Source organism: Cenococcum geophilum, assembly GCF_001692895.1.
Source record: "Cenococcum geophilum 1.58 unplaced genomic scaffold K441scaffold_55, whole genome shotgun sequence".
NCBI lineage: Eukaryota > Fungi > Ascomycota > Dothideomycetes > Gloniales > Gloniaceae > Cenococcum > Cenococcum geophilum.
In genome coordinates this window covers 508,554-523,130 of record NW_027137613.1, presented here as the reverse complement: position 1 = coordinate 523,130, position 14,577 = coordinate 508,554, and the positions used below count along the sequence as shown (strand labels likewise).

Here is a 14,577-nt window from a genome sequence, read left to right as displayed (position 1 = left end):
ATTATTACTAATAAGGGCAGCGTCTTTATAAGCTAGTACTGGTTGGATCTATACTTCTATTTAAAGATAGACCACCGTTATAGTATAGCTTTCCGCCTATAGACGGATGGGTAAACGGAACGCCAGAACTAGGAACTGGAGTCTTACCTACGGATGTATTTAAACTACTAGTAAGACAACTAGTGCGAGCTACTTCTATATACGGAGTACGCTTATAATTTAAAGCAATATATATTGTATAAGTATGCACCAATTTAGATTACCTATGGCGTCTAACTATTTGGGTTTAATAGTATACCTAACGATTACTAGCTAAAGCCGCATAATTAGTTATGGGATCCTACCGGGAAGTCTAAGGATATCCACTAGAGAGTATAAGGATATCTCTAGGAATAGGAGGAGCAATAAAAGTATGCGAAGTAGAGCCTACAAGATGCCTAAGAGTAGTAGAGACTTTAGTATAACTGCAAGTACTAGGATAAGCATTTTAGAGTAGGCGATAAGGTTCTATTATATTTAATAAATATTAAGACCTATCAACTATTAAAGAAGCTTAATATAAGATACCTAGGTCCCTTTTAAGTTAAGAAACAAATTAGTAAGCTAGCCTATTGTCTCCAGCTACCCCTATCTATAGCCTATATACATCTAGTGTTTTATATAAACCTACTAGAGCTATAGCATAGACTACCACTAAAAAAGAACTTCCGTCTAGGCCTAATTAAACACCCTAAGGTAGTAGGCGAGTGGTATAAGGTTAAAGCTATACTATGCTATAAGTCTGTTAAGAACAAGCTTTAATTTAAAGTTAAATGGCTAGGCTGGCCCGCTAAGGACTCTATATAGGAACCAGAGGATTACCTTAATTATTACAAAGATATTCTAAAAGAATATTGGGACTAAGGTCCATAATCTACAAATCGCAGAAAGCGCTTTAATACTACGGTGTTATCGCGACCTATAAAGAAAGCTTATAAAAAGAGTAAATAGGTTAAATCGGATATGGAACGGACAAGCTCCGGAAACTATAAGGATTAGGGCTATATAGCCTAAGGTAGGACGGGTCCTTAGCCTTTTTACGTATATAGCATATTTTACTAGAATTGTATTCCTATTTATTAATCTATACTAGGAATATTATTCCTAGGGCTTTTAAGCCCTTTTTGAAAGCCTTCTAAGGCCTTCCCAAGTACCTAATTGAGGTCCTTAATTGCTACTATATATAAGAACGAATCCCAAAAGTCCAAACCATAAATGCCCAATCTAAAAAGCCACTACGCCCCATTATTATTAGGAGTAGGATTAGTATCTATCGGGCTACTAAGTAATAGCTAACGAGAATGGGATCCAGATGCCTTAGTAGGCGTATAAGTAGGCATAAAAACAGGGGCAGGACGATAAGGTATAGCTAAAGCAGAGACTTTTAAACGCTTAACACTAATATTAGGTCTAAACTAATACTAACGAAGCTCTTGCGGCGTAAGCTTATAGTTAATAAAGATACGCTTAAGCCTAGAATGAACAGAGACGTTGGCTGGCTGGTATAGTCCAGAACTACTAAGACCTTACTATAGCAACTGTTAGTTACCTATCCGCTAGGTACCTAAAGGGTAACCTACCTAATACCGCATTATGTTATGCTCTTTCAAAACTTAACGCGTATACGCGAACTCCTTTCTATAGTAGACGGCAACCTTCTTCTTATTACCCCTATTCCTTACCCTATCCTTAGTATACCAACCTTGCTCTCACATTAGGCGTTGCTAGTTAGCTTGCTAGGAATTATAGGCAGTGTAGATAGCTGTGGTATAGTCTTAAATTCGGCTAAGTTGTTTAGCATTTACGCTAAAATAAAAGAGAGCCTAGGTGATGTAGTAGTTAAGGACATTAAAGGAACGTCGCCACTTAGGCCTAGGCTATTATTAAAGCTTAAAGTTAGCAATGGAAATCTATTAAGGATAGAAAAACTCACCTTAACGTAACTGCCGCTCTTAGTACGTATGCATTAATTATAAGGACTAAAGGTATTAGATTTAATATAGTATATCTTATTGCAAGCCTCTAAAATCCTATTATTAGATTTCTGGTTTTTTAAAGACGTATAGGTAAAATTATTTAGGTAGGACCAGCACTAGTTGCGGGTTAGCGGGGGTTAAGGTTCTATATATAAAGGCAGGGCTAGGATATGCTATGGAATTTGCTTAAAAGAGTAGTTAGTAGGAGAATGAAGAGGTATATTGAATTATTAATAAAAAAGAAGAAAATCTTAATAATATATTAAAGATACATCCAAAATTGAACAACGGTTAATAGCGAGAAGTAAGGTGTTTAAGAAAAGGAGCAGCTTAATAAGCAAGGTGTCTTTATACTTTACCTTCTAATACCCTTTTAGTAAATAACTATAACCTTGCTAATATAACTCCGTTATAATAGCGCTATTTAGAAGGAAGGAAACACGCGTATAAGTTATTTAACTATTACTTCCTTACAAAAACTAACTACGCGGCTGGGGGAAGGCAATTAAGACGTTAAATTAAAGACGTATATAGGTTAAATTAGACCTAAAACAATACTATAGTATTAAAGAATAATATTATAGACGTTCTTGACAATCGCATAATAGCTACAATTACTATCGCGAAATGTCCCTATTTGCTAGGTAGTAGAGCTATACCAAATATACGGCATAGAACTACTAGATTTGAAACTATATACACTAAATCTTAAGAGATAAGTCTCTTTAACTAACTAATTAATACCTTAACCGCATCTAATAACCTAAGGGTAAATGCGGGAGTAATACGTTAGTGACGTAGGGGATTATAAGAAAAGGATTATAAGAAAAGATTATAGACTATATCTTAGCAGTTAAAGACGACGGCAAGCCAAGGCTCTATACGTTAAATCCCATACTAAAGGTTCTATAGAACTATACTAGAACACTAAATTACCTATAATACTTATGATTAATTATAGACTAGCATAAAGGCTTGGAAGCAGAGTTATATAAAAATCCCTATATTAGCCTAGGTAGTCACCAGTATGCTTCTAGTAGGCTTCTAATAGGTCTCCTAGTAATCCTTACATCTTTTCTCCAGTTATATTTTTTCCTTATTAAGGTTTTTTAGGAGTTTAAAGTAGGGGTTAGATAGATAGATAATATATAGCGGTATACCAACACTTCTCTAATATCTCTCCAAACCTCTTCTAGGATAAGCCCTTATAATCTTCCTATTATAAGGTAATAGCGATTAGGGGCTGACCGTAAGAAGGGGGGGGGTAATATAAGGGATATTATTGCGGACACCTTAGGTTGCCCTTAGGACAACCCCCGGACGCCCCTTAAATGGTTACCGGTCACGTGCCGGAGGCACGTACCCGTAGTATATAGTCTCCACAATCCTAGAGGCCTTACCTCCTTAAGGATTCGTCTCTCTTACCAATCTATCCTATTCCAATCGTGTCCTTATAGCCCCCTGTTTACAAGATCCCCTCATATTAAGTCTTTCTTTAAGTATTTAGTTGTTCTTATTTAACTTATTAATAATTTCCTGTAACTATCCAACCGTAACTAGTTATAAGTTAGTATCTTGTATACTTGTATCTCCACTTAACCTTAAAGTAGTTACTGTTGTTAACGGCGTTATAGTAGCTACTTTTGGTGGCATATTATTTGACTTATTAAAACTATAACCGTGGTAGTAATTATATAACGGAGCCTTGTAGTAAGAACTACGGTAGACTTATTAATAGGCTAGGTATATAGGTATTATAAGTAAATTAATAATATAATAATAACTAGTGGAGTAGTTGCTTAATAGATTAACTCTAATTATATTCTAAGAATTACTATAAGAAAGGAACTATCTAGGTAGGGATTAAGGGTCCTTAAATACATAACCGTACTCCTATAAAATCCTCCTTATACGTAATGTACGTATTATACGTGTTATATATATTGTATACTACGTACACCACGTATACTGCGTATAACATTACGTGACTTGCTTACTATTCTTCGTTATATAGTTCTACGGGTTCCATCCTAGACCGTGCCTATATTAACCAACTAGCTTCTTCCAACTCTTCTCTAAGTAGTTATAACATTGTACTTAAAGCGTTCGTAATAGTATCTGCTAATGATAAATTTAAACGCTTTATTACTGTATAATCTATCCCTAATATATATAACGTTATCTAACTTATTTTCTTATAGGCAGATCCTCTATAATTAATTGCCGGAAGCTCCCTTAATTAGTGGCTTAAGCCCTCTTAGCAAAAGCTCTACCTAAGACTCTTACGAATGGCCATTAATATTTTCTCTATACTAGTAATGTCGGCTAAAGTAGAAAGAGTCTTTTTAGGTGTATGGCGAATAATATTATAGACGCAATGTAGGCTTAGAGCTACGGTAGTCAAACAGACGGAGTGCTTAAAGAGTTAGATCTGTAAAGTTATTAAATCTAGCGGCTTTATATTAGAAGAGGTGGCGGCTAAGGTTATAAATATTAAGGGCGAATTATTGGGCAACCTATAGGATGATGATATTGGCAATAACTAGGTAGTAGATAAGGATTATAAAGAAGCTTAAGAGCCTACCTTAATACCAAAAAGCTATCACGAACTTATAGTTAGGTAGGAAGATCTAGGTAAGTCTCGCGGAGCTTTCTACTACACTAAAAATCTATTCCTAACTACTAAAATAGGTAATTAATATAACTACATAATTAAATTATAATCAGCTCTAGTGATTATATAATAATCGCAATTGTATAGCTGATTATAATTATATAGTTATTGCCATCACTGCAAGCAGGGCTCCTAACGATAACCCTATTCATTTATTTATTGCGATATACTTATCGTTATGAAGTGATATAGATACGATATTGAATCTTATAAATGAATGAATATCTATAAGCTTATGAATATATATATATATGATTTAGAGCGTTGGTGGTAGTCGGTGGTGTTGTAAAGGGGTAGTGTAGTGTTCGCAAAGGATTGTAAATACGCCTATCGTTTTAAAATATACGCACGAGCAAAATTGTATTAATTTATATTGGGATGGATGCAGGAGCTATTGATGAGCTTATTGGTTCAAGAGGCAGAAGGGGGGTGACGATTTGGGAGGACTCTAAAGACGATCGCCTCCCTCAAACGCCTTGCCAAGCCTGGTGATATTGCTTATCAAGTCAATATCGCGATATTATCACGATAATGAATATCTGGAGGCCTTAATGATATGAATACGATAAGTAGTATGAATATACATTCATTCATTACTGGGAGCCATGATTACAAGGAACGATTTCCCGACGATATTTCCACCCGCGGCGACGTGGACGCGTGTAGTAGGGCTTCGCGGGCAATATAGTCCTTTGTCGTAAATCTTAAAATATAATTAAAGTTAATCTATTAAACACTTACTCTACTATTTATAATCTTATCTACTTCGTTACCTATATACCTAGTCTATTAATAAGTCTATCGTAATATTTCCTATAAGGCTTTATTATATATATCTTTCTTTCTTTATATAAAATAACTTTATTAGAGAGAGAGAAGAGTCTAATTATCTTTATATTTTCTTTCTCTTCCCTATATACTTCGAGGTTTATATAACGCTATATTCCCTAAAGTATTTACTATCTTCGTCCTTTACTATTACTTCAAAGAAGAGTTTAATTGCTATACTAAATGCTAGCGGTTAGGGATATATATAGATAGCCTATAGGTGTTAGATCGCTTTAATATAGAATATACTAATACTTAATATTTAATAGATACTTATTTAATTGCTTCAATACTTTTACTAGTAGCCTAACTAGCGTCTTACTTGCATCTAGTTCAAAGTGGCTGAGAAAGGCGTCCGCTAGGCGCTATTCATTTAGTCCTGGTCATTCGATATATTTTTTGGGCAAGTATATGGAGTAACTTTAGAACCAAAACGGCACATTAAAGTTACTGCCAAGCCACATTGCTCGGATCTTGGCCGGCTGACAATTGCTTTGGTTCAGGATTGAACTTCCTGATAGATGTTCTATATCTTATTTGGCCCGGCTTCTCCCTTGAGTCAGTTAAGACCCCGCCGGCTTAATCCCCATCTTGAAAAGCGCACTATTCTCAAAATTGGTATAATCATGGAAAGCTATTGTCTGCGCTTTCGAGGTTGCCACCTCCTGACCCCTCGCCACGACGCCTTCGTCGTACTCATTAACCGCCTCCTCCAACGACTGCTCACCTTTCTGCACCGTAACCATTTTCGCGACGAACTCGTTGGCGTCTTTGATGGCGAGATTTCCACCTGGAATCGGCATTAGCGTTTGTCCAGGTAACACAGATATCGATCGTGGAACCTACCCTGGCCTCTATGGAAGGTCATACTACAGCGGTAAGCAAAGTGAGTTGGGGAATGTGATCGTATAGGTCTTACCTATGTGCTGCATCCCCTGCCAGCGTCACTGCTCCCCCATGGTTATTCCACGGCTTCGGATGCCATATTCTCAGCTGGTCCGGCTTGATCACCACATCATCCGGTAACCATTCCACGACTGACTTATATGGGTCCGCCCAGCCATCCATGTGCGCCCTGAGTCTCTCTAGGCGGTTATCCGAGTTTTCTTCATCCTCTTTCGTGGTTATTGGCCACGTAACGAGAATGTAGTAGACCCACGTCTCCGGCTTCGTTAATTCTGGCTTGTCCAACTGGAATATGCCTAGGTACATGTTCTTGGGGTGCGTGGCTACGTCTACGTTAGGGTTCATTACCTTGTCAAGGTAAAGCGCTTTCTCGGCTGGTAGGGTAAATGGAAAGTTCATGAAGGCGTAGGGGAGCACTTCTTGCGCGGCCAGATCCCCAAGAAGCCAGCGGCGGACTTGCGAGGTTCCGCCGTCTGCTCCGATGATGACGCTACCGGACTCGGAGGTGCCATCTTCAAAGTGTGCTATCGGACCCGCAGCAGTCATGGAGATGTCAGTTAGCCGTTTTCCATATTTGATATTTAGGCCTGGGCCCCAAGCTTTTTTTGTTTTTTGAATTTGCATTCGTCTGATTCCGGGGAAGTGGGCCTCAACTTTCGTTTGGCCCGTCGCACCATCGCGGATTAAGACACTTTCTTTACCAGCGGCTTTGGTATCGAGTGATGGGTCAGGTTGACACACTTGCAGGTTGTTGTAAAGATCTCCTGGTAAAAGTTTATCCAACAACGGGAGAGCCCAGCTCAGTGTAACCCCCCAGTTTCTATCTCGTGGTGCCGCTTCCCGGTCGACGATCACATAGGATATATTGTTCTGCAGTTGTCATGAGCCCCAGCATTATAGAAAGAGGAAAGAGTAGGGCAAGTATATCCACTGGCGGTTCAGAATCTCGATTTTTGGGTATGAACGACGGTCGGATGTTGAACTCGACCAACCTTTTTGAGTCCGTGAGCAATGGCTAGGCCAGCGAGACCTGTTTTTCAAAGGTCAATAAAACGATTATCACAGTTTTCCAGGCCGTAAGTTGCTTACCAGCTCCTACAACAATAACGGGCAACGGTTTGTCTGCCATTGCAAAGAACTGATGGACGGTACCGTATACTACAAACGAAATAGGACCTTTTTTGCCTCAGCACAGGATAGAATATGCCTAGCGAATGTTGATGATAAAAGGAAAAGATGAACTGGCTTTAGCGGGGCGGGATTACATCGAGGGGCAGTGAGCAGCAAGGATGGGAACAGGCTACCCGCTTCTAGTGCCCGTGGTGGGGCCGGCTATGGTGATGCTCGTCTATTTGGCTGCATCATCGATTTGATGCCAGCGCAAGACCTCAGTTCCTCCACAAGATCGAGCTTCCCCTCACTCCTATCAGGACTTTGCATCTTGAAGGAGTTTTTAAATCTTGATCAACTTGAAGTTTTCACTCGTTCGATGCATTCTCAATTGCTCATAGAATACCAAATACTTCTGAAGCCTAGCCACACGGACATGTGGGGCACCGAACTTAGGATTGATTTGAGTGCCTCAAAATTACCAAGTCATGACCAAGGCGCTTGCCCTCGTGGTCTCGTTGGATGCCAGAGAAGCCACCGCGCACGATTTTCCTGCAACGAAGAAGTATATCAGTCTAATCCGCCAGGAAGGCGTCCTACTCGAGCCGAAACAGTCGTGTTCGAGAGTTGGAAGCTGGAATCATATAATTTGCTCGAACAATATGATTGTGAATATATTCTCCCGCTCCTCTATTTTAAGCCATTGATATTCGAAGAAACTACCTATTAATATTTCACTACGCCATATTAATCAGTCTCTTAGCTAAACAAGAGCGCTTCGGAATACGTCGGCAGCATAGGTACCTATTCTCTATCAGGAATGGAAAAACAGTGAGCATGTGAAGTGATGTAGAAGGCGCAGGTGACTTGCGGTGAATAAATTTCTTCATATGTCTAAGCATTCCAACAAATTCAACCCCAAATTTCTGCAACTCTCTCTTAGCATACTACCTTAGGATCTAAAAGTTCTAAAGGGTTCTACAGGCTCCCCTGGACTCAATGTCGGAATCTCCGGGCACGTCGGGTATATCCGACGTTCATCATTTCATCCAAGGCCATCCAGAATCACATTGCCTTCAAGTGCCTCAGCCTCCGCCTTGAGCCACTGTGGGGTGACGAACCAGCCAGCCGGCCACAAGGCCGCAACAATAAAAGTCACTACGCCGCGCCTGACATTGTCCATACCTCCGAACTCGGCCACGGCAAGTAAGGCTGCCTCTGCAGCATAATATTTCCAGTATCTGGTGGGCCTGTACAACCACACAATCTCCCTGCTAGCATTCTGCATGACGCCGTTGGAAATATAGCTGCCACTACTTGCCGGGATGCAGACGGCAACAGGATTGGTCTGCTCGGCGATGCGCCATTGAAAGTACATTGAAAGTACATTGCGGCGAAGAGGAGGCCGGCGAGAAAGCAGTCGAGTAAGAAGGCGCCTTCGGCGCCAATAACCCAGCCGATGGGGCTGAAAGGGGTTACGGCAGTGTGGGGAAATATAATCATTGCGACTGCGGAGACCTTACGGAGGAGCATGTCGGATTGGTGAGGGGGAGGCCTGCATGCCTCAGACTTGGCATCCTCGGCCTCAGCGCATTTGATCACCGTCGCTTGCTTGGGAGGTGTATGATTGAACGGCAGTGGGTTGGTATGAATGTTGGTATCAAGGTTGGGATAGTTTGGCGACGATCAGGCCATCTTATATCGAGCAAATCAAGCTTTCAAGGTGAAAATGTCAGGGGAATGTCAGGAGAGGGAACAGGCAGAAATGGTTGCCTACAAGAAGGATTTCATCGCTAGGCCATGCTCGGGCGGCACAGCGAAATGAAGTACAAGCAGCTCGTGGCGCGGCACATATTTGCAGCAGCTCGATCGTTTCCGCAGGCGGTGTAGCCGAAGTGCTCGTTTTGTGTTGACGACTTCGGATCAGGAGTGGTGGCATTGCTAATGTCGAAGGTATTTCCTACAGGGTGGATTTGATGCAGATGGAATGAGGATGAGACACGGATGGGGAAGCATGAGAGACAGGTTGAAGGGTGAGAGATGAGGGTTGGTCGCGCTTTCCCGAAGTCACGTGTCAAAACAACCCTCGGGCGCGCCACATACACATACCAACCTACATGCCTACTTGACCTTAGGTACCTTGAAAATCGACGGCAAGAGAACCCCATTGCTCTAAGCCAAGAAGCGTCACATATAATCGGGCTGCCACGTTGCTGATTAGATGACACAGCCCCAAAGGGTCAAACGCCGCAAGACTCTTCCGCTTCTACTGTACATAGCCACACATCTACTCATGCATGAATCCTCCATTCATAACGGTAAGACAGTCAGGACTCCCATTGCACTCCACCTGCTCAACCAGCTGCATCCTAGATTTGGCCTACCAGTCCCTTCTGCTGAAATATTCAATTTGAGGCATTGCTCATCGCCGTTTACCATGGATTGGTGGCCAAAGAGACCCGGTGCTGTTCTTCAATGCTATGCTGCTGGCCTTCCTCATCGTTAATGTCATCCGCAAGTAATTGACGTAGTGCTGGAGAGCATGATGAGCGCAACTATCATGCCATACAGACCTTTCCCGGAATTCATCAGCGAGGATTCATTGTGACATGTTCCGTTCGTATTCTTCGTCCAAATCCATGTCGGAAGGGGAATGAATCGTACCCGAGGACTCACCAAGCACTTCGGAGAAGATCTGAATCAACATCATACCCACAAACAGCTTGGGCTGTTGGTTTGATCCCCTCACTCCAGCATCCCCGGTAATGCCAATTGCAAACCCAGCTCCAAGGCTGGCAAGCCCTACTGCTATCCCGGCCCCAAGATGAACAAACGCCGTGAAAAGGTGTGTCTCTGGTCGCAGAGTATTGGCGATCATAATCGAGACCACAAGGCCGTAAACGGCGAGAATGCCAGCCATGATCACTGGTATGGAATCTGCCAACTCGTTAGATCCAATGCCATTTGCTGGTAGTGCATAACGCATGGGACAAACTTCTAATCACCATATCTGGGCGTAGGACTCCCGCTGCAGCGATCCCAACCCCGGATTTAGCAGTGCCATAAGACGCTCCCATGACGCTGAAAACGATGGCGGCAGCGACACCCATGGCGCTGAAAAACGGCTGTTGCACCCAGAGTTCAGCAATTTGTTATAAGAGACACGATTAAACCAATCGAAAAGCGTACAGCATATACGGGGCTACAGGAAAGACCGTGTTAGCTGTCATGTTCCAACTGACCATTCGGATCGCAAACTATTCTACGAAGGGCATTGGACCGCCTGTGAAAAGAACGTACCAGACATCGGATGGATACATGGTGATTTCCCGACGCAACAAGCTGGAAGATGCGTAGAGGAGCGAGATGCATTATGAAGCAAATGCATCTTGGTGGTTTGTGAAGTAGTTGATTGTGTAATCGCTGCTGCCTAGGCCCGTATAACGAGAGTAAACTTAGCTAATTCCTAGGACGTTGGCATGAGGCTTCGGTAAAAGGACGCGTAAGCATGAGTTTGGCTGGTACATAAACGGGTGCCTGGCGCCAAGACCAACGAAACTCATGAATCCGTATTGCCTATTTCGGCCAAGTTCCTTTAACTAATGCAACTAATCTATCCGCCAGCGTTGGTCCGTGCGGAACACCGGAATCAAAACTACGCGTATAGCCTATATAGATTTGATTAATACATTACCATCAACCGTGCCTTCCAATCGTACTTTTAATAATGTAGATCTTATTTAGCCGACTTAATATAACATTCAATTAAATTGTGTTGCTAAAAACCCACCACTGGAGCCGTGGCCGTCGCCCGATTTATACCTCTTTGAGGGCCTCTACGAGCGCTGAGGACGCATTTTGGGTGCAAAACATGTCAGATTTCATTCTATAGAAAGGGCGAGTGTTGGCTACCTTACATTAAGTGACTTAACCCTAAGAAATAGGCTATATAGATTATTTTATATAATGTTTAATAGATTATCAATCTCATTCCTGAGCACGGCGATTTAATCCTATTGATCTGATTGGCTGGGCCCTTATCGATAACAGACATCTGAGCACCCACGGTGCAAATCGTGTGACGGCATCGTTAATCTGATGGCTCTCTCTCCTTAGGAGCTTTCGAAGAAAATAGTATAGCATAACATCTTTTACAAGGCGGGGACTAGAGCAAATTTTCCCGATTTTGTTCTCTAGAAACTGCCCAGTCTTGCCGTCTGAGACCGTTACTCCTCGCTTAAATACTACTGTCGTTTCGTACTGTACTTTGCAGATATTCTTTACGGCGAACTTGGATATGCCACAGAACTCTTTTGCCTGTAAGATGGGTTTCTCTATGTGTTTGATGTTGTGGGCTTGTGGTGGGGCGCCGTTATGGTGAGTGGAGCACTGGGCACCTTCGGACCCCGAAGATCGTCAGAGCTTCGCTTCCGTATTGGCAAACTATTCTACGTCATCGCTGGATGTACCAAGGTATTTCCCTCAACCGACAACAAACCTGATTACAACCGACGTGAAGAGGAATAAACAGGTTTCTAGAACTATTCGTGCCAGCATTTGTGTCTATATAATGACACTAAAATACTTACACTATCCGCTCAAATTAAGAACCAAATTCAATCTACATTGTGACGATTAATTATTAGTAACAGCCACCCTGCCTCCCAGCTACCAACCAAATCATAACTCACAAACCCCTAAACATCGNCATGGCAGGACTTCTCGGTGGTGGTGGCGGTGGCGGTAACAATGGCGGCGGCGGCGGCGGTCTTCTCGGAGGGTACTACTATCCACCTTTTATCTTCCATTATACGACGCAAGCTTACTCCCCTAGTCTTCTAAATACAGTGGACCAAACGACCAAAGATCTCCCGATCGTTGGTGGCATAACATCACCTCTCCTCAAGACCGTCGGAGGTGTGACCGACGGCCTCCCCATCGTAGGACTCCCGCCTTAGCCCCTACTTTCTTTAAATACAATCAACTAATTCGTATTTCCCTGTCATCAGGTTGGCTCTGGTGGTGCCGGGGGACAAAGGTCGGCCCAGGCCCAGCCTCAAGCTCAGAGAAGAGCCTTGACCGAAGAGGAGCAGAGGCAAAGGCTGCTTGAGAAGAAGAGGAGGATGATTGCTTTGAAGAAGCAGCAGTTAGCCCTCGAGGCCGCGGAGCTGGACATGGAAGATTAATGAGAGGGCTGGGATGCCATTGTATGATAACGAAGACGAAGTATGGCATTTTATTAGAGGTCTGTACGATAGCACCCAATCGTCGGAGGGTTGTCAGATGGTATACTAGTTTCATATCGTAGACTGATAGAAGTGAGTGGGCTGTTTTGACAACATTACTCTATGGGGCCTGGTGTGTTTTGCATTTGAACAGTGAGGTAGAGACGGCCCATCAGCACTGCATCAGTTGACTCTCAAGAATGTTATCGTCGCGGATAAAGCCAATGCTGACCTTGGTTTGGATGCTTCGATATTAGTTACAAACCGCGACACTCATTAGTTTGTTTTTCTCTGCGAACATAATTTGTTTTGCAGATTTAAAATTATATGAAGATAAAAGGTAGTCCTCACGAAGTCTAGTTGTACCGTGCTAGCAGATGTATGGTAGAAAAAGTGGAAAGCACATCCTAGCCGCTGGTGTTCACTGCTCCGTTATCTCAGTAAGCGATTCAGCCGGCAACCAAGCTCACAGCCGGAGAAAAAGGTGGCCGATATTCGTCCTTACGCCCGCACTAAAATCGCTCAATTTCTCTACCAGGCTAGTACCTAGCCATTTGCCCATCTCTCCTCTCACATTTATGTAGCTTTTAGTATACCAATTATAACTAATTTACGTACTTTAATTACCTTATAAGAAGGCATTATAAGGTGTAAGAGTGGTAATAAGTATCTTGTTTACATTAATAGTATATTTACAGTTTAATCTATATCGCTAAATTAGCCGCTAAGTTAGATTTTATAGGCGAAGAGGCCTATACACTTAGTAGTATATAGATATTGCCCTATATCCACGGTTAATTTACAAGTACTAGTAACGCTACGCTCTTAATACCCGTTAAGTGCTATATGTAAAGCTAGCTAAGAGCTCTTTACTTACACTAAAATAGTAAAAATTAGCTATCCCTTGGCCCGTCAGCGTCCAACGAGTAAGTGGTCCGTGCGCGAATACCAGTTTCGAAACAACGCGTGCACCTACTACCACAATGCAAAATACAGTTCTGCAGGAAAGAAAAGTGCTAGTAACTTTATATCGAGCGACTTAACTCCTAAAACCGGGCGCGTATATTAAATTACTACAAAACCAAAGCCCTACACCCCCAGTGCAGGCGTTAAATCCAGCACGATTAATTGGCTAGTTCTTATCGATAACCGTTGGACGCAAATTGACGGGCCAAGGGATAGGTTAATAAAGATATATATATTTTAAGTTAGGCACTCCTATTATATAAGCACCCTACTAAATTTATACTATACTAAAATAGGCCCCTAAGGGGCTATAGATAAAGTTTTTAATAGAAGACTTCTTAGTATTTTAGATAATAAACAAAGGCTACTTTAAAGCTATTTATAAGGCTAGTAAGGCAAATTATATATACTTTTTTATATAATCTATTATATTATTTTAGATAATCTAATATAATATCCTAACTATTTTATAATATATTTTAAAAGTATAAGACCCTTTTTACCCCCCCTATAACAATAATATACTATAAGTATTTAGCTTTATTAGTATAGCATATATATATAGCCAAAAAGTAGCTACTAAGAGTAAGAGATATAGGCTAAAAGAAAGGTAGATTAAGAGCTAGTATATATAATAAAGAAGCTATAGTTATCTTATATAAGAGTATAGAAAGTCTTATACCTAATCTCCTACTAAAAACTCTATTAGCTTCTCTATACTAGAGTCTAAAGTATATATTATAAACTTTATATACTATTTCTTATTCTTAATTAAATTTAATATTGCTTTCCTATTACTATACTAGCTATAGCTATCCTCTATAAGGCTATAGTACTGCTTAAATTATATAAA

The 14,577-nt window shown here is 41.5% G+C and overlaps 4 protein-coding genes across 4 annotated transcripts; 1 reads left to right on the top strand and 3 right to left on the bottom strand.

Annotated features, from left to right (window-relative positions):
* Nucleotides 1–5,800: 5,800 nt before the first annotated feature.
* K441DRAFT_644657 (putative monooxygenase) lies at nucleotides 5,801–7,552 on the bottom strand (the record flags this gene model as incomplete). Its single annotated transcript, XM_067646763.1, has 5 exons — nucleotides 5,801–6,307; nucleotides 6,364–6,386; nucleotides 6,437–7,293; nucleotides 7,416–7,453; nucleotides 7,513–7,552. The coding sequence occupies 5 exons, from the start codon at nucleotides 7,550–7,552 to the stop codon at nucleotides 6,081–6,083; spliced, it is 1,185 nt and encodes a 394-aa protein (XP_067499068.1). The 3' UTR covers nucleotides 5,801–6,080.
* Nucleotides 7,553–8,578: 1,026 nt separating this feature from the next.
* On the bottom strand, nucleotides 8,579–8,911 carry K441DRAFT_680996 (uncharacterized protein; the record flags this gene model as incomplete). Its single annotated transcript, XM_067651426.1, has 1 exon — nucleotides 8,579–8,911. The coding sequence occupies one exon, from the start codon at nucleotides 8,909–8,911 to the stop codon at nucleotides 8,579–8,581; it is 333 nt and encodes a 110-aa protein (XP_067499067.1).
* A 984-nt stretch (nucleotides 8,912–9,895) lies between these two features.
* On the bottom strand, nucleotides 9,896–11,145 carry K441DRAFT_275369 (V-type ATPase). The gene is made up of 5 exons (XM_067640903.1): nucleotides 10,834–11,145; nucleotides 10,723–10,735; nucleotides 10,529–10,658; nucleotides 10,210–10,470; nucleotides 9,896–10,106 (listed from the first exon to the last, which is right to left on the bottom strand). The coding sequence occupies exons 1-5, from the start codon at nucleotides 10,851–10,853 to the stop codon at nucleotides 10,042–10,044; spliced, it is 489 nt and encodes a 162-aa protein (XP_067499066.1). The 5' UTR covers nucleotides 10,854–11,145; the 3' UTR covers nucleotides 9,896–10,041.
* Nucleotides 11,146–11,967: 822 nt separating this feature from the next.
* Nucleotides 11,968–12,927, top strand: K441DRAFT_275364 (uncharacterized protein). Its single transcript, XM_067640902.1, has 4 exons — nucleotides 11,968–12,006; nucleotides 12,065–12,313; nucleotides 12,368–12,473; nucleotides 12,543–12,927. Exons 2-4 carry the CDS (start codon nucleotides 12,243–12,245, stop codon nucleotides 12,717–12,719), a joined length of 354 nt encoding a protein of 117 aa, XP_067499065.1. The 5' UTR covers nucleotides 11,968–12,006; nucleotides 12,065–12,242; the 3' UTR covers nucleotides 12,720–12,927.
* The last annotated feature ends 1,650 nt before the right edge of the window (nucleotides 12,928–14,577 follow it).

Excerpts from the sequence above, each read along its gene's own strand:
- K441DRAFT_275369 (XM_067640903.1), bottom strand. The coding sequence starts at position 10,853 with ATGTATCCATCCGATGTCTG. Across the intron at positions 10,471-10,528 it reads CCCAGATATGGTGATTAGAA|ATTCCATACCAGTGATCATG; the intron begins GTTTGTCCCATG and ends ACGAGTTGGCAG. Across the intron at positions 10,107-10,209 it reads GATCTTCTCCGAAGTGCTTG|GTCTGTATGGCATGATAGTT; the intron begins GTGAGTCCTCGG and ends ATTCCGGGAAAG.
- K441DRAFT_275364 (XM_067640902.1), top strand. The coding sequence starts at position 12,243 with ATGGCAGGACTTCTCGGTGGTGGTGGCGGTGGCGGTAACAATGGCGGC. Across the intron at positions 12,314-12,367 it reads GGCGGCGGTCTTCTCGGAGG|TCTTCTAAATACAGTGGACC; the intron begins GTACTACTATCC and ends TTACTCCCCTAG. Across the intron at positions 12,474-12,542 it reads TGACCGACGGCCTCCCCATC|GTTGGCTCTGGTGGTGCCGG; the intron begins GTAGGACTCCCG and ends CCCTGTCATCAG.